The 25,443-nt window shown below is 46.8% G+C and overlaps 1 protein-coding gene across 1 annotated transcript in view; it reads left to right on the forward strand.

Annotated features, from left to right (window-relative positions):
- Window positions 1–10,351: 10,351 nt before the first annotated feature.
- The window catches only part of gjd1b (gap junction protein delta 1b), a 38,527-nt gene continuing 23,435 nt past the window's right edge, over window positions 10,352–25,443 (forward strand). The window contains exon 1 of the mRNA XM_072455884.1: window positions 10,352–10,853. Within this exon, the coding sequence (XP_072311985.1) occupies window positions 10,420–10,853 (434 nt within the window). The 5' untranslated portion in view covers window positions 10,352–10,419. The remainder of the gene's footprint in view (window positions 10,854–25,443) is intronic.

Raw genomic sequence — 25,443 nt, forward strand, 5'->3', positions numbered from 1 at the left:
TGCGCGGGGGGGCGTGGCATGCGCACTGACGCTCGAGTTCTCAAATCGTCCATTATTCCTTTAAATATAAAGTGCTTTTTCCGTCTTGTTTTTTCATGTCAAATTGATCCTTCAGAAAGTTTGATTTCACTAAGCGGGTCAGGTTCTGAGGAGCGGCGGGTCAGGTTCTGAGGAGCGGCGGGTCAGGTTCTGAGGAGCGGCGGGTCACGTTCTGAGGAGCGGCGGTCACGTTCTGAGGAGCGGCGGGTCACGTTCTGAGGAGCGGCGGTCACGTTCTGAGGAGCGGCGGGTCACGTTCTGAGGAGCGGCGGGTCACGTTCTGAGGAGCGGCGGGTCAGGTTCTGAGGAGCGGCGGGTCAGGTTCTGAGGAGCGGCGGGTCACGTTTTGAGGAGCGGCGGGTCACGTTCTGAGGAGCGGCGGGTCAGGTTCTGAGGAGCGGCGGGTCACGTTCTGAGGAGCGGCGGTCACGTTCTGAGGAGCGGCGGGTCACGTTCTGAGGAGCGGCGGGTCACGTTCTGAGGAGCGGCGGGTCAGGTTCTGAGGAGCGGCGGGTCAGGTTCTGAGGAGCGGCGGGTCAGGTTCTGAGGAGCGGCGGGTCACGTTCTGAGGAGCGGCGGGTCACGTTCTGAGGAGCGGCGGGTCAGGTTCTGAGGAGCGGCGGGTCACGTTCTGAGGAGCGGCGGGTCACGTTCTGAGGAGCGGCGGTCACGTTCTGAGGAGCGGCGGGTCACGTTCTGAGGAGCGGCGGGTCAGGTTCTGAGGAGCGGCGGGTCAGGTTCTGAGGAGCGGCGGGTCAGGTTCTGAGGAGCGGCGGGTCACGTTCTGAGGAGCGGCGGGTCACGTTCTGAGGAGCGGCGGGTCAGGTTCTGAGGAGCGGCGGGTCACGTTCTGAGGAGCGGCGGGTCAGGTTCTGAGGAGCGGCGGGTCACGTTCTGAGGAGCGGCGGTCACGTTCTGAGGAGCGGCGGGTCACGTTCTGAGGAGCGGCGGTCACGTTCTGAGGAGCGGCGGGTCACGTTCTGAGGAGCGGCGGGTCACGTTCTGAGGAGCGGCGGGTCACGTTCTGAGGAGCGGCGGGTCAGGTTCTGAGGAGCGGCGGGTCAGGTTCTGAGGAGCGGCGGGTCACGTTTTGAGGAGCGGCGGGTCACGTTCTGAGGAGCGGCGGGTCAGGTTCTGAGGAGCGGCGGGTCACGTTCTGAGGAGCGGCGGTCACGTTCTGAGGAGCGGCGGGTCACGTTCTGAGGAGCGGCGGGTCACGTTCTGAGGAGCGGCGGGTCAGGTTCTGAGGAGCGGCGGGTCAGGTTCTGAGGAGCGGCGGGTCAGGTTCTGAGGAGCGGCGGGTCACGTTTTGAGGAGCGGCGGGTCACGTTCTGAGGAGCGGCGGGTCAGGTTCTGAGGAGCGGCGGGTCACGTTCTGAGGAGCGGCGGGTCACGTTCTGAGGAGCGGCGGTCACGTTCTGAGGAGCGGCGGGTCACGTTCTGAGGAGCGGCGGGTCAGGTTCTGAGGAGCGGCGGGTCAGGTTCTGAGGAGCGGCGGGTCAGGTTCTGAGGAGCGGCGGGTCACGTTCTGAGGAGCGGCGGGTCAGGTTCTGAGGAGCGGCGGGTCAGGTTCTGAGGAGCGGCGGGTCAGGTTCTGAGGAGCGGCGGGTCACGTTCTGAGGAGCGGCGGGTCACGTTCTGAGGAGCGGCGGGTCAGGTTCTGAGGAGCGGCGGGTCACGTTCTGAGGAGCGGCGGGTCAGGTTCTGAGGAGCGGCGGGTCACGTTCTGAGGAGCGGCGGGTCACGTTCTGAGGAGCGGCGGGTCACGTTCTGAGGAGCGGCGGGTCACGTTCTGAGGAGCGGCGGGTCGTGCCTTCAGAAAACCAGTCGGAAAAGAACATTTTGGATTTGAGCTTTGGTCAGTTTGGTCGTGACGTTGACGAGCGCGAAAAATCAATAAATCGCCGCGTTCATTCCCACAACAAGCGTCACACTGACATCTGAAATGGTGACATTCTGTAATAGCTGTAAATAAGGACAAACCCAAAGCAGTTCTGGAACCACTGACGCTGCCACAATTGTAATACATCATGTTCTTCTCATGTCACTCCCCGTTGACTGGCACCGTTAAGCTCGTCCTGTGGGCTCGTGCCAGCGGGCGGAGGATTGAGGCCAAGTCCCTGTTTATTATTTATTTGTTCTGCATTTGTTGCTTCTCTCCTCATTTCCTCTCTTCACGTGTGCCGCTCCGAGCTGCCAGATTGTGTTGGCGCAGGCCGGGGCGGGATTACCGTGTGTGTTTTTGTGTTTACGTACAACCACGGACACGGCGGGCGCTGCCAGGGAGGATGTGGTGTCGTGTCACGTCGGAATGGATCTGGTCGGTGTCAGAATTAGATTTTATTGCTCAAAGAGTTGGTTCAAAATGTCTATTCCTGTTTTTTAATGGTTTAGTCGTGGGTTTGGGGCTGTTTAAGACCTTTGTTCAGTCCAGTTGTAGGCCTAGTTTAGTTCCTAGTTCTTGTAGACTTGATTCTTTTGCAATAATATATATATATATATATATATATATATATATATTTTGCAATAATCGTCCAGTTATGTCATGGAATAACACATACTGTGCCCTAATAAAAGTGCCCTTTTGCCCTCAGTCTGCACAATGTGAGAGTTCAGTGACGGTTCCTTGGCCTCACGTGCAACTCAGAAATATTCAGACCCAGAAATGAGACAGGAATTACAACAGAAAGAGACGCTGTGTGAAAAATGCAGAAGAAGACACATTTGTGGTTTTAGTTTATTTGCAAGAATCCTCTGCACTCATTGTTCACTTAAGGTTTGACTTTTCGTGGGCCAAATAGACTTAAATAATGAAAATACGGCTTTCTTAAATTTCAGTGCATTTTCTTTCTTTATTTGAGCAAAAAAGTCATATAAAAATATATATTGTTCGGGGGGGAAGCTTGTGTTTTGAGACTTAGCCCAAAAAGAAATGTGATAAATGCAGATTTATATATGATTTACATTGGTGATAAGCAAAAATGTCATTACATCACACCAAAAATGTGCTATATTATTGAAAAAAAACATGTATTTTACCAGTCACATTTCTCTTTTAATCCTTTTATAGAATTGACTGATGTAACCTGGAAATCACAACATCATAACGCCTTCTAAGTGTTTTATTATGTTAATGCACTGAACTACATATCGTAAATAGGATTTTAAATTAATTTGTGATAAGATGCAAGTAGCGCAGAACCAGTGACTTGAATCCCTCGTGGTTTTCCTCATTTTAACCGAGTTTGAACTGAAATAAACGATACGTAAAAGCAAATCTTGCCCTGTTGAAAGGAGAGAACGTCCATCTGGATAAGAGACAGTGATTGTTGCTGTTGTTAATGTAATTCTGGACGCACTCGCTCATCCCTCCCGTCGCCGAACACTTCCCCCGGGCCTGTTCACTGTCACCGCCGCGCGATGCTTATGTTTGGGCTCTGCTTGTACATACACAGCCTGACCAGGCCAGAGTTAAAGGTGCATTATGTAACTTTACTGCCGCGCCTCCGCCAGCGGCTCGTTTCCACGGAGCTGTTATTGTTTTACCTGCACTGCGCGGCGTTAAACTTGGCTATCTGCAAGGAGACGAGCAGGGGGCCACGTCACAGGTCAGCTCTGTGGAGAGGCGACTCCGCTTACAGTAGTGACGCATGTTTTATTAGATTGATGAGTTTAATGCCACACTGTGTTAAGACTTTTATTGATTTTTATTGTTTGAAAATTATATAAAACTTCACAAACTAACTATTGTCCTCGTTTGTTCACGTTTAGCCGAATGGGAGGAGCACACGATTCCCTGAGACCCTTAAAGTCCATATGACGGCTTCATGTGTTTTTCCAAGTATGACGTCGTTTGGTGCGTTAGTCGCCGCGGTGATTATCATAATTATCATAGTTTTTCATCCATCGAGTTGTAATTTGTGGAGAAAATGTGACAGTTAAAGGTTGAAAATTCCAGAAAGTAGAGCCAAGTTCGACAACAGAACACCTCCACCTCTGTGATGTCATCAAAAAGCGACATGCTGTCAAAAATGCAGAGAGGATTTTACACGCAAGTTACACGTTTTCTTGACAGTTCAAACGATCATTTAACAAAATAAAAGTGTTGTCGGGTGTAATTATTTGTCAAATCATAACTATTGTGTGATTTAAACGATGATGATGATTTTGGCCCTTGTTTACAATCTGGTTGCTAGGTAACAGTTGTGGAATTACCTCTACCTATGTCATATTTACTGGCCACGTCAAACCAGGAAGTAACAACATTAACAAATTGGACAAAAACAGGCAAAATGGGAAAATCTTATTAGGCCCGAGCGCCACAAGCTGGCGAGAGGCCTATTAATCTCGTAAGTGTGCACGTAGTGCGCACGAAATCGAGCGCGAAGCGCTCGCCCTCTTCCAAACACTCACTAACGCACTCCTTCACTCATGCACGCCCCGTGCATACTAATTAGTAGTAGGAAAATGGAACATTACCGTTGTAAACGGGCGAAGCCCGTGCAAAAGTGCGCACTAAACGAGCACTTTACATTGAGATGACGACCGCGAAGCGGTCGTCATCCCCATATAAAGCACTCATTTGCGCTAAGTAGCTCACGAATACGTTCCCCATCTCTTGCATGTTCCGTGCATATAAGCATGTAATGCAAAAATTGAACATTATTACTGTATAGAGGGCCAAAAACACAAAGTGGGCGGAGCCCACTCAAAATTAACGAAAGTACCCGTCAGTGACCAGGGACCCACACCATGAGGTAGGAAAGCGCGAGCGCTTTCCGAAAATGTATAGTTTATGATATTTGAAAAATGGGAAACATTGTTTTCGCATCGGAATATTATTCTTTCTTCTTCTCGGGACCAACCCCCCTATTTTTCACCCAGTGAACATTGACGAAAAGTCACAGAATTGTTCACACCTCTAAAAATCGTGCCTCTCTACATTCTGGCTATTTCCCTTTTCTAAAATAAAAAAAATTGCTGCGTCAGCGCCCCCAAATGTACCAAAAATGCATTGAGAGATGGGAAATGACCCAAAAAAAATCTGATCGTAGAATCATGAAATTTGGCGCCGAGGTAGATGGTGACAAGAGAAGTAAAAAATATTATTACGGCAACGCCGTCCGCCCAACCAAATGTCGGCCATATTGCTTCAAAAATGGCTAAACATGACTTCGGAGTTTTTCCAAACGTCGTACTTTTACAAACTCCTCCCAGGGCGTTGGCCCTAAAAAGCTGAAATTTGGTGAAAATGCTACTGAGGAGTGGGACATCAAAAGTTATCCAAATTACATTGATACCTCTCACGGTCTCTGTGCGGCGAAGCCGCAAACTGTAGCTAGAATTTCAGAAATCTCCCATATTTAAAATTTCTGCCGTTTGCGCAGATAAAGTCCGAATTGCGTCAAATTAGAATCAGTTGTTAAACTCTTTGCCCTAAACCTACTTGAAGTGAAATAAATTCATTTGGCGCCACAGCGCCCCCTACAGATTTTATATGGAGGTTAAATGTTTAGTTTTGCGAAATTATATGAAATTTGACACACAACTCAATTTTAGCATCCCCATCAAAAAAGTCAATGAGACCCATGTCATAATTGTTATGGCGTTGCCGTAACGATGACCGAAACCTTTCATGTTATTCCAATGGGGAAATCGCCAGAACATGTTTACACTTTAGACTTTCACAAACTCCTCCCAGGGCGTCAGCCCTATTAACCTGAAATTTGGTGAGACTCATCTTCAGGGGTGGACCGTCAGAAGTTATCCACATTTTTATTCAAAGAGTCAAAAAATTGCTTTTTGATGGTAAAACAAAGGGGAGAAGATGTGACAGCGTCACAGATTCAGCAGTAGGCGTAATAAAAGGACAATTGGGGCGCGTTAGCGCCCCCTCCTCTTGCGGCGGTGTGGCGGCGGCGTGGCGAGGGCCGATCATTGCCGCTTGCGGCTATATTTTATATTCATGTTGATTTACTGAAAAGTGTAAGTCTAATGTGTGGTATGGACTCCTTCTGTACGGATCGTTCACGTGTAAGTCATGGGTCACATGTAAGTACAAGTTTTGTTATATCTTCCAAAATATGGTTCTTGAATAATTCAGCTACTGAGATGACAAGGCAAATTACGCTACGGTAAACCTTTGTATTTGCACATGTAGCAAAAAAATAATTCCGTCAAATAACTTCAACAGCAGGATCATAGCCATGTGATGGGAGAAGGCTCTGCTGATGTGATTGTCAAACACAATGAGGCGTGCTGAAAAATAGGGTTCTGTTGACTCGATATTAGGATTGTTCTGTAAGTTAGCAGGGAGCTCGGAGGTTTGAACCACTGACTTTAATCCAGTATTATATATTTGAGTCATGCTTCACTGGAGAAGTTCATCAAATCAATTTATTTTTGTAAGGCCCAAAATCACAACAACAGTTGCCTCTGAGGGCCACAGGGAGAAATGAATCAACAATGTCTGTGGTGGCGATGAAGTCAGACAATGTCTGTGGTGGCGATGAAGTCAGACAATGTCTGTGGTGGCGATGGAGTCAGACAATGTCTGTGGTGGCGATGGAGTCAGACAATGTCCGTGGTGGCGAGGGACGATGTCCCAGGGTCCTCTGTCCTTAGACTCTCCTTCTCGGCCAGGAAAAACTACAAAAAAACCTCTTTGGGAAAAAAGCGTAGAAACCTGGAGGAGTTCCAGTGAAGGAGAGATCCGACTCTCACAGACGGACACGAGGAGACTGGAGCTGGACCCACTCTTCAGGCAGATGAGGGACCGACTGAGTCGAGCTGGACCCACTCTTCAGGCAGAAGAGGGACCGACTGAGGCGAGCTGGACCCACTCTTCAGGCAGATGAGGGACCGACTGAGTTATTGACCAGAACGAATGCAAGGCAATAGAAATGCTAATTCATGAATAAGAGTTCACATTTTCATTGACAATAGCTGAGAATTAGCCTGTCTATATGTACATTTACATGACTGTTGGAATACAAATCACAGGCTGGTGAAAATGTTGGAATATGCCTTCACAGCTTCATATAGTTTGTATTCTTATCAGATGTTTTTTGATTGACATCTATATGCATATACAAGAATAATGTAATTGAATACACTTAATAAGGCATAAATTCTAACCATTTATAAATGGCACCACCATCACCCAGGACCTCAAGTGGGAGCTCACCATCAGCGCAGACGATGGTGCAGTTCTACACGGCCATCATTGAGTCCATCCTCACCTCCTCCATCACCTCCTCCATCACCTCCTCCATCACCTCCTCCATCACCGTGTGGTACGCTGGAGCCACAGCCAGGGACAAACAGAGACTACAGCGCATTGTGCCTCTGCTGAGAAGGTGATCAGCTGCAGACTTCTATCTCTGCAGGACCTGTACGTCTCCAGGGCTCTGGGACGAGCAGGTCAGATCACAGCCGACCCTTCTCACCCTGGACATGGACTATTTGAGCCACTCCCCTCAGGCAGGAGGCCACTCCCCTCAGGCAGGAGGCCACTCCCCTCAGGCAGGAGGCCACTCCTCTCAGGTAGGAGGCCACTCCCCTCAGGCATAAGGCCACTCCTCTCAGGTAGAAGGCCACTCCCCTCAGGCATAAGGCCACTCCTCTCAGGTAGAAGGCCACTCCCCTCAGGCATAAGGCCACTCCCCTCAGGCAGGAGGCCACTCCCCTCAGGCAGGAGGCCACTCCCCTCAGGCATAAGGCCACTCCTCTCAGGTAGAAGGCCACTCCCCTCAGGCATAAGGCCACTCCTCTCAGGTAGAAGGCCACTCCCCTCAGGTAGAAGGCCACTCCCCTCAGGTAGAAGGCCACTCCCCTCAGGCATAAGGCCACTCCCCTCAGGCAGGAGGCCACTCCCCTCAGGCAGGAGGCCACTCCCCTCAGGCATAAGGCCACTCCTCTCAGGTAGAAGGCCACTCCCCTCAGGCATAAGGCCACTCCTCTCAGGTAGAAGGCCACTCCCCTCAGGTAGAAGGCCACTCCCCTCAGGCATAAGGCCACTCCCCTCAGGTAGAAGGCCACTCCCCTCAGGCAGGAGGCCACTCCCCTCAGGCAGGAGGCCACTCCCCTCAGGCATAAGGCCACTCCTCTCAGGTAGAAGGCCACTCCCCTCAGGCATAAGGCCACTCCTCTCAGGTAGAAGGCCACTCCCCTCAGGTAGAAGGCCACTCCCCTCAGGCATAAGGCCACTCCCCTCAGGCAGGAGGCCACTCCCCTCAGGCAGGAGGCCACTCCCCTCAGGCATAAGGCCACTCCTCTCAGGTAGAAGGCCACTCCCCTCAGGCATAAGGCCACTCCTCTCAGGTAGAAGGCCACTCCCCTCAGGTAGAAGGCCACTCCCCTCAGGCATAAGGCCACTCCCCTCAGGTAGAAGGCCACTCCCCTCAGGCATAAGGCCACTCCTCTCAGGTAGAAGGCCACTCCCCTCAGGCATAAGGCCACTCCTCTCAGGTAGAAGGCCACTCCTCTCAGGTAGAAGGCCACTCCTCTCAGGTAGAAGGCCACTCCTCTCAGGTAGAAGGCCACTCCCCTCAGGCATAAGGCCACTCCTCTCAGATAGAAGGCCACTCCCCTCAGGCATAAGGCCACTCCTCTCAGGTAGAAGGCCACTCCCCTTAGGCAGGAGGCCACTCCCCTCAGGCATAAGGCCACTCCTCTCAGATAGAAGGCCACTCCCCTCAGGCATAAGGCCACTCCTCTCAGGTAGAAGGCCACTCCCCTCAGGCATAAGGCCACTCCTCTCAGATAGAAGGCCACTCCCCTCAGGCATAAGGCCACTCCTCTCAGGTAGAAGGCCACTCCCCTTAGGCAGGAGGCCACTCCTCTCAGGTAGAAGGCCACTCCCCTTAGGCAGGAGGCCACTCCTCTCAGGTAGAAGGCCACTCCCCTTAGGCAGGAGGCCACTCCCCTTAGGCAGGAGGCCACTCCCCTTAGGCAGGAGGCCAAGTCTATTTTTACCTTATTTGCCAAAAATATGCCTTATTTGATTCTAAATATCTTGCTTTCATTATTGTTCATTGTTTTATGTTGCACAGAATCATCAAAGCAAAGTTCATATGTTTGTGAATTTTGTTCACTGACAATGCAATAAATCTTTTCTGATTCTAAAATGTTTTTTAATCATGAACTAATTATTGACGATAAACAAACTAATAATCAACAAGTGCTTAATGTAATCATTGACTAATAATGAACAAAAAAGCAACTACACATGAACTTTAGAACATCTCTACAACGCATTTATACATGTTTTATAATCATTTACTAGTGATTGACAATTAAATGTTTTTTTGTCAATGATTAATACATTTGTGTAAATACTTGTGCCTTATGTCAGATAATCTGCCAAATAGGTACCATTTTATACTAATTACACCTTACTTGGCCTTAATAAAGCATGAGCAAAGACTTATTAAGAATGAGTCAGACTTAGACGTGTCTAAATGAAGAGGAAATCAGTCGACTCTCTCTGACGCCTGTGAATGAGTCTGTTGAGTGCAGATGATAGAAATCACAAATAATGAAAAACGGTGTGTGGTTGTGGAGCTCGGCAGCAGGAGGCGGAGGAGGAAGCAGAGGATAAACACTGATGGATAGAGAGAGGGAGAGAGAGAGAGAGAGACGGGGGGAGGAGCGCTGCACGGGGAGATGATTCCTTTCTCTAATCCTGGAGACACAAGCTCGCTAGGGCCACTGGCTTCACCCGCGCACAGGGAATCCGCTCGGGCAGGTGGGTCAAGCGCACGAGGAGCGAGAGGAGCAGAACAGCATGAAGGGAGGAGAAGAGGAGCGGCGGAGAGCTGGTTCTGACCAAACGTGGTGAGATCGTTCGAGCGAGACCTGTCATCGTTGGAACGATTGGGCTTTTTCTTTTTGAGTAGCGAGCGGCTCTTGTGGTAGAGGAGGAGGAGGAGGAGGAGGAGGAGGAGGAGGAGGAAGACCCAAGCGAGCCAGAAGCAACAGTGCATCGGGGAGAGAGAGAGAGGGATTCTGACCAGGATTTCTATTTTCTCGCCAAAGAAAAGAAAAGGACAACACGGAGATGAAGAAAGAAAAGTGTCTACCGTTAGTGGCTGATGCTCACATGAAACTACGGACCTGAACGCTGTGAAAAGAAGAGGTTGTGAGGAGAGATAGAGGAGCATGGATTTGCACAAACTGTTTATGGTTTCTCCAGAGCTGTGACTCGGGTGTTGGAGGGTGTTCAGGTGTGAAAGAAGCGAGCGCCAGCTGTCCAGAGGTAAATAGACTCACGTGCAGCGAGGGATAGGGCAGGGGACAGAGGTGTCAAGGAGACAGAGGGACAAACAGACAAGAATCCACTTTCTGATCCCAGCAGCAGTGAACCTCCACAACTCTTTTATGTCTGAGCGTCTGAGGAAGAACAGGAAGGACCAGAAGAGAGACGAGCACAAGAGAATCAAGGCTTTGCGCCGCTTTGGACTCTGCTTGAACCGGATCCTCACCGGTGTCCCACCTGACGCCGCCCGGGCGCTGAGTGCCGCCTGCCGACCGTCTAGACAGGACCAGAGTGGACCAAAGCAGTCCGAGCAGGAGAAGAGTGGACAAGAGGAGTCTGAGCAGGAGAAGAGTGGACACGAACACAGCGGTCAAGAGCTTTGGGTTCAGGAGCATTCAGAGCAGGAGCAGAGCGGAGAGGACACGCCGCCCAGACTCACAACACACAGGTTCACAGCGCCCGCCGGCTGCCTCACGTCCACAGCCATGGGAGAATGGACCATCCTAGAGCGCCTCCTGGAGGCCGCTGTGCAGCAGCACTCCACTATGATCGGAAGGTGAGTGCCACTGGTCAAGGGCTGGTTGAGTTTGAAGCACGACAACAGAAATATGTGATAAGACAGTAGTTAATATAATCGGCGGGTCGTTTTTAGATCTCTGCATACACCACAGGTCAAACTGAGGTTTGGTTGGTTCATTCGGCTGTTCTGTCCTTGGGCAAGGCACTTAGTCTTTCCTCCAATGTTTGTTTGCTCTGATGTGCAAAGGGTTCACAGCTTCAAGAACAATTGGCCTCATTATTATTTCCCCTCTTGTTCTTATTTTTAGTGTCAAACATAGATTAATTTACATAGATTAATCGACACACAGATGAATCCGTCCTTTCCCATTGGTTCTGTGGCTGTGCCCTGGTGATTGACAGCAGATTTCCACAGTGTTTCCTCGTGTGTTTCAAAGCTCTGCAGCCATCAGTGCTGGGCCGTCCAAAGTGGCTAATGCAGAGTGAGGGGCTTTAGCGCTTTAATCCTGCCGAGAGTGACATGATGGAGGGTTAGGCCGCCGCGCATGACCATCGCCACTCGCCAACTCCACAGGCTTTGGTCTGGACGTGTCCCGTGTCCCACTGCAGCGCCACCATTCAGACATTCACGCGCTCAGAGAGGCCCGCGGAGATGCTCATCCAGTCCAATCGCAGTGACTCTTTTCACCTCCAACGACTTCTGCACGTTTAACCCCACTTATTCCTTTATTAGTCACTTATGATTGGCATTGTCTATTTAGTTTTTTGTAATTTACTTTTGAAAGGGGCAATATATAAACTCCATGGAGATGTCGTTGCGTTGTTTAGCATGTTCCACAGTATGGCAGTATTAAACTTGTCTATCGCCACGGAGACGGGCAGGTAGCGCCATCAGGCCGAGTCACATGACAGGTCAGAAACCGCTCTCACAGGGGATTTTTGACCAAACAAAACCGTTGTATTGACAAATTCTGCAAGTTTAATGCCATATGGTGGAAAGCAGTTACATCTCCATGGAGACAAGCTGGTGGCAGTTACAGTTACAGGTACAGTTACAGTTACAGTTACATATAAAAGAGTAAAAGGAAACAATTAAGAAATACTATATTAAGCACAATTTGACATTATGTAATATAAAGGTTTTCACTAATTATTTAAAGAAAATGCTGAAAATGAATATGAAAATCCAAAACTAAATATGAAATAAATAAATAAAATTACAATTGAGTCCAAATACAACAATTAAAACATATATATTTGCATTCTTCGTGAAGGAAAAAAAGGGCAAAGCGATAGCATCTCCATGGAGACAAGCTGGTAGGAAGGCGGGTCAACCAGAGCAGTTACATAGTGCACCTTTAAGCATCATTAATACAAATACAAATGGTGATGTTCATTTGCATTTAAGAAAAAAAGGAAACAATTAAGAAATACTATGTTAAACACAATTTGACATTATGCAATAAATAAAGGTTTTCTATAATTATTCAAACAGAATGTGGACACTTAAATGTGCTGAAAATGCAGTCCAAAACTAAACATTAAATAAATAAATAAAGTTACAATTGAGTCCAAATACAAGAATTAAAAGATATTTATTTGCTTTCTTCGTAAAGGAAAAAAAGGGCAAAGCGTCAAAACCTGGTAAAAACCTGGTGAGGTGGTGCACCTCAAAGGGAACATGACAGCGGAGCAGGGTCATGGCGGAGTATGATTTATGCATTCTGCTACACACATATGTCTTGTATTTGAGTTTGAATAAGTTATTCTTGTCGGCCGCGAGAGGAGAAATTATTTATGACCTGGTTTAGCCACAGAGGCGCAATCAGCGGCGCGGCGAGGCATCAGACAGGATTTCACCGCCTGTCGGGGGCGTCGCCGCTGCAGTTTGGCGGTTTGGCCCGGGCGCGTTAACCGACAGATAGTTCATCAGATAACCGACCAATTAAAAGTGTTCAAAAACTGTTTGCCCGTTGCCCGAGGCGACCGAGTCATGGCGGTCCGGAGTTACGGCTTAATAATGCAGTGTGTAAATGTCAGTGGGTTCATGAGGCCAACGATGAGCAGAAATCGCTCTGTTTTGGCAGCGCGTTTTTCGGCTGGCGACGTGGAGATTATGTGTCAGGGAGGACGAGAAGTGGAAGTCTGTGTTCTGCTTTTGGAGAGACGGATATGAGAGAATTAGAGAGTTCAGACAATTATGAGATTGTGCGCTCTGAATGTAAAATTGGTTTAATACATTTACATAAAGGAAACATACGAAGCAATGACTTGAGTTTAGTGATACTTGAGTTATTGTGCTTTATTGGATGGATCATTGACAAATCCATCACAAATAAAACAGAAATATTAATATGAATGCAATATATTTGATCTTTTTCCTTATTTTCCACCGTCGGAGTGGTTTGTGTCATCCGTTTTTATGTGACGGCCTTTTCCCCAGTATGTTCCAAAGGTATCCATCCTTTATGTCCACGGTGGGGGTTTTGAGGAATGGGAGGGTCTGCATCGCCTCGTGTATGTTTGTCCAGAGCAATAGTTCCAGAAGTGATGTGTTTGGAACAGCTGCGCACACAGTCTGGCCTGGTTCATCTGAATGAGGCGCCACAACAAAAACAATCATTTGGACGTTTTTCAGGCCGCGCGGACAGATAGCTGCTCGTTCTATGTTTGTTGTAGTTGGCAACAATTGATAACGTAAATGTGGGTTTTGTGGTGCTTGATGGAATGAAATGAAAACGCCATTTTTTCCCGGTGCGTTATTGTCCAGCATAACTTTACGTTGAAGGGATGTTTACTTTCGTGGCTTGTGAAGTTGTTAGCGTGCGTGCTAATTTTGTAGCTAATAACCTTTACAACGGTGTTACATTAATGTTCATATAGTTTTCTAGCGAGGCTCTGGTGCTACGTGTTTGTCAGCGACGGTTTTTTCAAAGTTTTCAAAGTTTTGAGGCTGCGGCTAACTCTCCAAAACAAAACGCTGTGACGCTAATGGGACAGTAGTGTTAGAATTCAAGTGTTCTCTTAACAATCGCTACATTTGTCTGTGTAGAAAGAGTTCATACAATGACATTATATATCTCAAATCCAGCAGACATGAACCAAAAACTATATTCATATCTCAAGGATATGAGGAGGAGAGAAATGTGCTAGAGAAAACAGACGAGAGGAGGAGGAGGAGGAGGAGAGCGAGAGGAGGAGGAGGAGGAGAGCAAGAGGGGGAGAGCGAGAGGAGGAGGAGGAGGAGAGCGAGAGGAGGAAGAGGAGGAGAGAGAGAGGAGGAGGAGGAGGAGCGCAAGAGGAGGAAGAGGAGGAGAGCGAGAGGAGGAGGAGGAGGAGAGAGAGAGGAGGAGGAGGAGGAGCGCAAGAGGAGGAAGAGGAGGAGAGCGAGAGGAGGAGGAGGAGAGCAAGAGGAGGAGGAGAGCGAGAGGAGGAGGAGAACGAGAGGAGGAGGAGGAGAGCGAGGCGTGTGATGTCCAGTGGTGACGTGATGAATGATGGGTCAGCGCTGAGACACTGGAGGAGCAGCGCGAGTCAGACTGGCCCCGGGGCCAAACGCGAGGGCCACAGAATAAGAGGCTTGTGGGCCGGGGGAAATCCAGAAGAGGCTGATTTAGGAAGACAGGGCTTCTCAAACTGTGGTGTGCGTTCACCTCGTGGTCGGGACGTAAGCGGCTCGAGTCGTGCTGTGAGGCTGCGTTCATATGCGCACACGCCAAAGTGAAGACTAAATCTGGACTAAACCATGACCAGGGACGAGAACGTGACCAGGGACGTGACCGGGGACGTGACCGGGGACGAGAACGTGACCGGGGACGTGACCGGGGACGAGAACGTGACCGGGGACGTGACCGGGGACGAGAACGTGACCGGGGACGAGAACGTGACCGGGGACGAGAACGTGACCGGGGACGTGACCGGGGACGAGAACGTGACCGGGGACGTGACCGGGGACGAGAACGTGACCGGGGACGTGACCGGGGACGAGAACGTGACCGGGGACGTGACCGGGGACGAGAACGTGACCGGGGACGTGACCGGGGACGAGAACGTGACCGGGGACGTGACCGGACCAAGTCCAAATCATTGGGACGCAACAAGTTGTAGTTTTATAGCGTCTTTGTCAGAGCTTTGTTTTTCTGGTCCGACAGTCGTAGTTTAGTCCTGGTTTAGCTCCGTTCAAGTCCATTGAGTCCCAGTTCATCCAGGTTTATTGTAGTCCTGGTTTAGCCTTTGCCATTTCCTGAATTACTATGACTTCTACGACTCTAAAAGAGCGTTTGTAGAACATTTCACATCCTTCATAATGTTTCTGTGGAATAACATTGGCATAAATATCATTAAAAACAGTTACAAATGGCGGGCGATGTGCTCGTAAACAGTTGGGAAACACCGTGTAAATCTGTGCATCTTCTTTTACATCGGTAATGAGTGAGATCCTGGGTACCGGGCAGAGGATTTGACATCTGTCCACGCTCGCACATGCACAGGTCTGTGTGCACCGGGGGCCGGGGGCCCGAGGCTCCTGACACAGATGGACTTGTGTGCCACGACCTGAGTTTAAAGGAAACCAACAATCATTTATTCACCAGCACTTTCATTATATCTGCTTCCAAACATGTAACAGGGAGAGACGTTGGATAAGGCTTTGGTTTGGCACTAGACGTTCTTTAATGGATATGAATGGATAAGCAATACTATAAATACAGTCATTCATGTATTTGAGTACTTACTAAATATGTTTTATTACAAAATAGTGGTGAAACGAAGGAAATCAATGGCAATGTATAGGAAAGTCTGACATTTTGTTGATAGCTGTATTTAGAGTTGTCAAAAGTATCAAAAATGTAATCAAATACTAACATTAATCAATATTTATTTGAAGTATTCATCTATAAAAAAAAAGCCCTCATAAATGGGACAAAATCTGGCATTTCCTAACTCGTTTTAGAATTATCTTGAGCGTTATCCTAAGAAAATATGGTGGAAATTAACATTATTTTGTTCTGAAAATTACAATTTCTATTATTTTTCGCAATCATTGTGGTCATTATCATTATGTGTCCAAATTGGTATCGAGCCTATTCCGTGCTGAAATTGAGTTTGGATTGTTTCTATGGGGACGTTACACCCTCGTTTGATTGGCTCTCCTGTGGAACAGGCTGTACCTGACTGTGGAAGAAGAGCCTCGCTGCATCTGGCTTCAACCGCAGCCTGTAATCTGGGCCATCGCCGCTGACATGAATTTAAACTCACTCTAATGCGCTCCCAATCCCAAAAAAACATTGGTCCCTGAGAGTCAAAGGCTTTGGTCTGATTGGCCGAGGCAGCTGTAGACCCGGACAGGCTCTGGCGGCGCCGGGACACTGGGACAGGACGTTGTCTCGTGAGCAGAAGTGGATGGTGCAAGTTGGTTTCAATGTATTTGTGAGGAAACGTAGTGTTGTTTATTTGAATCATTCCAACAGTAAAACATGTAGCGGGGGCAAATCTTCAAAGTCTGGTACATTTATCTCATTTATACAACTGAAATGAACCTGAAAGAGGATTTTCTCATATTTTATTTGTGATTTTTTTTTTTTTTTTTTGCTGCTACCAACAATTCCAAATGTATCCATCAATTGTGTCCATTACAGGAGTTTTGTGTCCCAAATACATAGTTATAAAGGCAGGTGGCATGTTGAGTGCGTGTGCAAACGTGATCGGTGAAGACGCTTCTGTAACACAAACACTTAATTTTGTTTGATTTTATATATTCTTTGGGCATTACTTGTTTCAGCAAAGGCACACAATCAATAAATCCATATCACTTATTCACCCCCGAGGAGCAAGTCAAGCCCATTGACCCGTTAAACACAACAATAATAGATTTTTCTGGTGGTGGGTCCAAATGTCTCTCTGGAGATGTTTTTCTTGGAATATTTCCCAGTCCGGCGTTTAACTCGTCTTTCTTCGTGAAGAAAAGCAGGCGACACCATCTGAAGCACGTCATCAAACGTAATCGTAACCACAGGATGGATGAGTTCGATCCCGTCCTGTGGCAATAACAAACTGTCTCCCCGAGACAAGCGAGCGCACCTTTGAGTCAGCGGAAGACGCAGTGACTCGGATACGACGCGACCTCCTGCACGACTGTAGCTGGTTTGTGTTTCCTGTGCCCACTTCTGCTCGTGGGCCCACCAGGACCTCACCCGCTGCCCCGCTCCTCCCTCATGACTCACACGTGCAGTATTCAAGCAGATACACAAGCGCGTGTTTATGCAGCCCCCCCCCCCCCCCCCCCCCCGCTGTTCAGATAAGTGCGTATATGGGCATGTATGAATATTCACCGTGTACAATGCTCAGAGACACAGCGCTTGCATATTCAGCGCCGGCTTTCAAGTCCGTGAGCGGTGTTCCCGTTTCCCGAGGTGCGTGAAAGTAACTTAGATTTATGATGAGTAGAAATTGTAATTGCAAGACCTTTTATTGAGAGTTAAGAACTGACTAAGAACATTTCACTCCATCCTTCCCTTTTCTCTGACTGTATTTTGGCATTTCTTGTGGTGTCAATTGTAATTCCACAATATTTGCATATTTACACCAGGTAATAAATAATAATAATAATAATAATAACCTTTATTTATATAGTGCTTTTCAGTGACCCAAAGACGCTGAACATATATAAAAAAGGGGGGGGGGGTGTATTTACAGACAGGGGGGGACAACACGTACAATACACAATAATATACAGATAAAATGAAGTAGAAAGAAAAAGATGGGGATGTAACAGGGGGTAGAAGAGTAGACAGTGGGGTAGAGGAGGCTAGGGGAGTGTGTGTGTTTTTAGTGTGATAGTGTGTGATAAATGCGGTTACTAAGGACATAGCGCCACATATACACAGTAAAATACAAGTTAAATTGATGGAAAAGTCATGACCCATTCCAAAAGTGTTTCTGGTCCTTCTTTTTGAAGGGCCACAACCTCCTTTTTAACTAATTCTCTCCTGTTTTTATCTGTTTTTTCTAGCGATTCATAGCTTTGCCAATCCTCCCTGATCAAACACACCACTCAGGTCTCTTTGGCGTGACTTTTGTGTTCTCACAGAGCCCGTTTTGATCTCCATCGGTCCACGGCGTGCTGTTGCACATGCGAGTCCACTCCCCGCCTGCCTCATATTGATCTCCGATAATGGAAGAGGAAGGGCAGCTTGAAATAAGACAGCGGGCGCTTAATAAAACAGTCTTTAGAGGGCCATTTGCAAAACAGATGAAGTGAAGGCAGCGCCGGCTTGAATGTTAATTCAGTGATTAAAGCTCTAAGCAGCACATTGACTTTGTGTCCAATGGAAACAACGCTGTGTGCTAATTGTACGGGTACATGTTTGTCCCTTAAATATATTTACAGACTATGAACCTGGTCACACACCTCGTAGGATCAGACAGAGCAAACAGCAGAGCCACCTGTTTATGAAACTCAGCGTATTGAAGTGTTCTGATTGGCTATTTTTTCCCACAAAAGACGACAAAACGTGGTCGAATCATTAGCTGTCATTAGCCGTTAGTCTAATCTAAACCGTGAGCAGTTTGAGACCAAAGGGAAAATATGTGAAGCTTATTTTGTCTTAACAAGCATTAGACAAATTAAAAAATAACCTTGACAAACAATATTTTGACTATGGGCTGACTTTTTCAGGTCTGAACGAAGTTTTAAATATGCACTGTACACTGAATATTTAATTTCAATACAATAATAGGTACCGCTTTATAATAACCTTAATCAACCTTAATAAAGCATGAACAAAGACTTTATACACAGTGAACCTTTTTTGTTATGAATGATTCAGGCGTAACTGCTTAATTAACACACTAACCCTAATCCTTATTGAAGTAGTGGGTCATTCTTAATAAAGTATGTGTTTGTCATAAATTAAGTCTTTGTTCATGCTTTATTAAGGTTAATTAAGGTTATTATAAAGTGGTACCTATTATTGTATTTGAATTCAATATTTAGTGTACTTTGCAGAATTGAAACACATCCAAAAGCATCAATCTAAACTTGTGGATTTAAGCAAACAATTCCTTGAGAATCTGTTCATTTCCTTCCCATCGTGCTCCTTAAACGGCGCCCGTAGACGTACTCGTGATTGTGTGTTTTCGTGGCTGATTTACCGTACGCTGCGTGAACACCTTTAATCCTGACAAAGGGCCACTGCCCAGGGGCCCCTGAGCCGCATCAGAGCTGCCAGTCCAGGGCCCCGAGCTCGTCCGTCAAACCTAAACGTGTGTAGAGCCGGACGCAGAACAAGAAAAACATTATAACCACCTGCCAAGTCTTCGTAATCCACTGAGGGAGATGAGACGTCGACAGATGTTTGATTAAAGCTCCTGCACGGAACATTTCAGCCCAAAAACTAGACGAAAATAAAGCCTTTTATTTTTGCCTGGATGAGTCTCGTGCTTGTTTCCATGGCGATGTTGTTCCCTGGCATTAAACATATCCAGCTCCATGGAGAACGTTTAGAAATATGGTTTCACGTTCTAGTTCCATTGAATCGTACAGCCGCCTCGTGAAAGTTACGGACTGTTGCTGTAACTGCATTTGATTTCACTCAAATTAACATATTTTTGCTTTTGGATCGGTCAAACTTGTGTAAAAAGTATCAAGTGTCGTCGAAAAGTGACATTTGACATCAGACAAATTGCATATTATTATTATTTGAATCAGAAAATAACTTTGAATCATTGAAAATAACTCAATAACTAAATAAATCCAAGTACTTAAAATTGGCCACTGCATCTATTTATTCACAAAAGGTTCACGTTGTGCCTAATACTTTACCTCAAATGTAGAAAAGTGCCATATAAATGTGACCGTTTGCCATTCACGACCCAGTAACACGCTGCAGTCATCACAATCATTCAGTGGTCGTAATGTTATGGCTGGTTGCTAGGCTCACACAGCAGCGCCATCGTCTCTAGGGGAGGCGTTTCTACCTGCGTTTGTTGACAGGCGGCCCCGTCACGTCACATGACCTTTAGATCATCACGCTGCCTCCCGCGCCGCCACGGCTCCGATGATGGACGATTGTGCGTCAAGATTATCCGCTCGCGCCACGTTGCGGGGGAGTAGAGGAGGTCCCGTGACAGGCTCCCCGATGACCACCTCAGAAGGAGCGGAGAACGATGCAGCCATGACGACGCGACAAGCCTCCACTGACCTGTGAAAGCGGTGCATTATCTGTTATGTGCGAATCCCCCGTCATATCGTGTTGGACGGGTTGGATTTGTGTGACTTTGGGTGCGGCGATGGCTTCATTTAAAGAAGCGTTAGGGTCATTTCTGTGTTTGGGGGTCCGCCACCTGCTTGTTTTTAATGTATTCCACAGAGACATTGCACGTATTGAAGGTCCTGTACCAGATTTTCTTTCATGTAACAGTACACAGATATGTTAGCGTGTTCCCGGGTGAAAATGAGACCGAAGTGCGCTGTCACCATCTCAACGGTGCCTACAAACCCATCGCGGTGAATCATTAAAATGCTCGTTTGGTAAGTGGGAGATACCTGTGAACTGCTGCGTGTTTAAAGTGAAATAGTCGGACGTTTTAAAGACGGACACGACACCTTTAATCTTGTTGTGAAAGAGGTTTTTTTGCCCCTCAACGACCCGGCTGAGGCAGAACTACGGACAGCGGTTTACCTTTCTTTTTTTACTTTTATATTTGTTTTTAGACTGTAGTAGCTCGTTCACATTCTAGTTGTGTTTTGAGCTCTTAAAGGAGAAAATGTAACCGTTTTTTGCCCCTCACTGCGAAAACTCTGATCTTCATGTCACTTCTTTTCCATTACTTGTGTTTTCATGGATTGCTTAAAAGCGGACTTGCCCCTCCGCAGATCTGGCCTGGCAGTAACTGTGTCTTGCCCAAGGACACGACAACATTTGCACAAGAACAGATTTCCTCCTTCCAGTTTAGTTGTGGTTTAGTCTCAGAATCGACCTATTCACGAGCTCATGAAATCAGTGTTTAGTTTCAGGCCTTTTACTGCGATACTTTTACTAGATTTGTGCTTTCATTGTTTAATTCACTCCGTTTCGCCCGCCGTTCCATCCATATTTAGTCATGCCTTTTGCTATTTTATCCCCATTTATTCCAGGCTTCCAACACGGCTTCTCCGTTATTCATTTTAGTCCGCTGGAGGTGGAACTTTGAGGCGTGTTAAACCAAACGCTCTGAGCAAATTCATCCCTGTCGCGGTGATACAAAGCCAGTGTTTACGAGGCGCTTTTGAGTCTCCTCGGCGATAATAACACTGTGGAGTTATTAACGGTGGCGTAACGCTGTTGGCTCGTGATGGATGGAGGTCCACGAAAAGGCGCCCACAGCAGCAGCTCATTCTGTCGCCCTTTCACGACTGGATTACAAGCTCCGGGGGGAAAAGTGCAGGGGGAAAAGGAGGAGGAAGGAACTTGTGATTACAAAGCCTATGTTTCTCATTTATCCTTTGCTGTCTAATGTCTGCAGTCGATATGGAAAAACTGAAGCTGGAGTTGTTTTCCCGTTTCCCTCGGCCGAGCTGAGAGACGTGCATGGGAGTCCAGAGGTTTAGCGTAAAACTGCGCCGCGATAAGTGCTCCAAAAATAACCGCACTTTTGAAGAACGTGGATGAGCGACGGCCCAGATAAACCAATTTTCCCAAAAACGGAGAAAGGACACGTGCCAGTCTGCGGCGGAGAAGCTCGTCCTGGCCGACGTGGGGCCTCTCTGTGCGGCGTTTGCACGTTCTCCCCACGTCAGCGCCAGTTTCCCTCCAAAAACATGCGCGATACTCGTCCTCTCGGAGGCCAGAACTCCCCTGATGAAGAGATTAGAAATATCTGTGGGACTTTCCTGGTTAAATAATGCTTAAAAATGAATAGATATTGATTATAGTGAGTAAATAAATGCATAAAAAGCTGACTATGAAGCTGAAGTTGTCTCTTATTTACGCTTATAAACCAGGAATTAGTGAACGTCTTTGTGAATTGCTGAGTTCGGCCTAATCAGAATAATTCACCAACATAGGAACTTGCTTTGGTGATTCGGTGCAACATCAAACAATGAACAATGATAAAACAACCTATATAAAATCAAAAAGGGCATGCATTAAGGAAAAACTATTTCAATCTGCAATAGAATCAAAAAATAAAAATAGCCTTACTATTCACACAAAAACCTATGAAAAAATAACCTATGAAAATAAATACATAATTCAGGAATGATTCAGGTGTGACTGTGTTCATGGGATCTGGTGTCGTTCCTCGGCTCCTCGGTTGTTCCGGGTCTACGAGTCGTAAGAGCTCGTGCAAAGACGAGAAGACGAGACGAAATGTGACAGAATTTCAAAAGCAGCTCCAGCCCGGTGGAGACGAGCTTCCGCCCTGAACCACAAAAGGGCTCGTCCTCCGTCTTCCCTCGGGACACTGAAGTCCAAGGGAGATTTCACCTGGGTATGAACATGCAGAGGAGCGGCGATGAAGGGGCCGAGGTGTTGAAGACCGCGGGATTAAAGCTGGGATCAGGTTCAGAGTTCAGAGATTTGCCCGTCGGGTCCGAGGCGGGACCTGTGCGGAGCCGTCCCGGGTGACTCAGCGCGGCTCATGGGTTTAGTGTGAGCACAGAGCCCGGGGGCGGGTCAGAGCGGGACCGTCCCGTGAACACAGGCAAGGACATACAGTACCTGCAGTGTGTAAGCGGCCTTATAATGCACTATATGTATCGGGTAATGCCAGACACGTGACCAGTGCGGCACCCGCGGCCATTTTGGATCGCGCCGTGAAACAAATGCAAACTCCAAAAGATGCATAAAGTGTTCACACATCAAAAGAGTCGTGATGTTTACTGTAAAATTGTGTGTGACAGGTTTTTACGATTTTCAAATGTTGTCTTTATTTGGTGTATTTATACCTGTTTTGTAAATAAAGTATAATTTAGCACCAATAGAGTATGTATTTGTGGAGAAAACGTTGAAAAATCTGTAGAAAATGACAGGAAGTGACATCACACCAGGGAAACTCATTACAGTCAAAGTTTAAACAGAATTTATACAAAGAAACTACTATTCTGACTCTCTAAACATAAATTCAACAAAATACTCATATTCATATTCATACTCACTCACATATTTTGATTTATTAAATAGAAATAGTGACATTAGATGAGTATTGGCCCAGTGTTTGCTGGGTAATTTCCTTGTGCGATGTCATCAAATATAAACAGGTTGTGAAATGGTAAACCTAAAAAGTTAGCTTTTCTGTTTTATAATTTTTAGCTAAATTCAAAATATATTCATGTTAACTGCATTTGAGTTCAATGAGCCGCCCGACCTGCAGGGGGCACTTTAAATTGCAATAACCGCTGCACAAAAGCTGCATTTTAAAACATGGATTTGTGACGTTGTGCACAAACATGAAGAATATGAACTGAAACATGGCTTGTTCTCAAACTTCCAGTGTGTTTGAGCTTCTAGTGCAATACAATAGTGCAATAGTACAATGATCAGCAATATGTACTATAAGTCCACATAAAGCCCTGGTAAAGCCGTGTGATAGACCTGAAACGGCCAGATCTCTGCACTGACAACTGAAACAAATAAACAGCATCTATTTGCAGAATCATCTCCAGCACTAATAAGAGTAAATATAGCCGCAAGCGGCAATGATCGGCCCTCGCCACGCCGCCGCCACACCGCCGCCACGCCGCAAGAGGAGGGGGCGCTAACGTGCCCCAATTGTCCTTTTATTACGCCTACTGCTGAATCTGTGACGCTGTCACATCTTCTCCCCTTTGTTTTACCATCAAAAAGCAATTTTATTTTGAATTCTTGGCAAAATGTGCGGCTTCGCCGCACAGACACCGTGACTCTTTGAATGAAAATGTGGATAACTTTTGATGGTCCTGAAGATGAGTCTCACCAAATTTCAGGTTAATATGTCTAACGCCCTGGGAGGAGTTTGTGAAAGTCTAAAGTGTAAACATGTTCTGGCGATTTCCCCATTGGAATAACATGAAAGGTTTCGATCATCGTTACGGCAACGCCATAACAATTATGACATGGGTCTCATTGACTTTTTTGATGGGGATGCCAAAATTGAGTTGTGTGTCAAATTTCATATAATTTCGCAAAACTAAACATTTAACCTCCATATAAAAGCTGTAGGGGGCGCTGTGGCGCCAAATGAATTTATTTCACTTCAAGTAGGTTTAGGGCAAAGAGTTTAACAACTGATTCTAATTTGACGCAATTCGGACTTTATCTGCGCAAACGGCAGAAATTTTAAATATGGGAGATTTCTGAAATTCTAGCTACAGTTTGCGGCTTCGCCGCACCGAGACCGTGAGAGGTATCAATGTAATTTGGATAACTTTTGATGTCCCACTCCTCAGTAGCATTTTCACCAAATTTCAGCTTTTTAGGGCCAACGCCCTGGGAGGAGTTCGTAAAAGTACGACGTTTGGAAAAACTCCGAAGTCATGTTTAGCCATTTTTGAAGCAATATGGCCGACATTTGGTTCGGGGGACGGCGTTGCCGTAATAATATTTTTTACTTCTCTTGTCACCATCTACCTCTGCGCCAAATTTATGATTCTACAATCAGATTTTTTTTGGGTCATTTCCCATCTCTCAATGCATTTTTGGTACATTTGGTGGCGCTGACGCGCCAATTTTTTTTATTTTAGAAAAGGGAAATAGCCAGAATGTAGAGAGGCACGATTTTTAGAGGTGTGCAAATTTTTGTGACTTTTCGTCAATGTTCACTGGGTGAAAAATAGGGGGGTTGGTCCCGAGAAGAAGAAGAAGAAAGAAAGAAAGAATAATATTCCGATGCGAAAACAATGTTTCCCATTTTTCAAATATCATAAACTATACATTTTCGGAAAGCGCTCGCGCTTTCCTACCTCATGGTGTGGGTCCCTGGTCACTGACGGGTACTTTCGATAATTTTGAGTGGGCTCCGCCCACTTTGTGTTTTTGGCCCTCTATACAGTAATAATGTTCAATTTTTGCATTACATGCTTATATGCACGGAACATGCAAGAGATGGGGAACGTATTCGTGAGCTACTTAGCGCAAATGAGTGCTTTATATGGGGATGACGACCGCTTCGCGGTCGTCATCCCAATGTAAAGTGCTCGTTTAGTGCGAACTTTTGCACGGGCTTCGCCCGTTTACAACGGTAATGTTCCATTTTCCTACAACTAATTAGTATGCACGGGGCGTGCATGAGTGGAGGAGTGCGTTAGTGAGTGTTTGGAAGTGGGCGAGCGCTTCGCGCTCGATTTCGTGCGCACTACGTGCGCACTTTCGCAGCCGTGCTTCGCACGGCCTTACGAGATTAATAGGCCTCTCGCCAGCTTGTGGCGCTCGGGCCTAATAAAGCTGTACATTATATTCTGTTGTTAATGGGGCTTATTGAAATGCTGTTTTGCGCCTGTAGCAGTCCAAACGTCTCCTCACTGTCCCAACACAACCGCCTCCTCGTGCTCCAGGACAAACATCTGAATTATGAGCGTAAAGCAACAACAAAAAGCCGACTCGGGATCTGATTTTGTGGCTTTGAAGTCCCTCCGCTGGCTCCTCTCTTTGTGTGAACGCTGCGTCGAAATG

The sequence above is a fragment of the Eucyclogobius newberryi genome, unplaced genomic scaffold (genome assembly GCF_026437365.1).
Source record: "Eucyclogobius newberryi isolate DKJ021-1_F unplaced genomic scaffold, fEucNew1.0.hap1 SCAF_10, whole genome shotgun sequence".
Taxonomy (NCBI): Eukaryota; Metazoa; Chordata; class Actinopteri; order Gobiiformes; family Gobiidae; genus Eucyclogobius; species Eucyclogobius newberryi.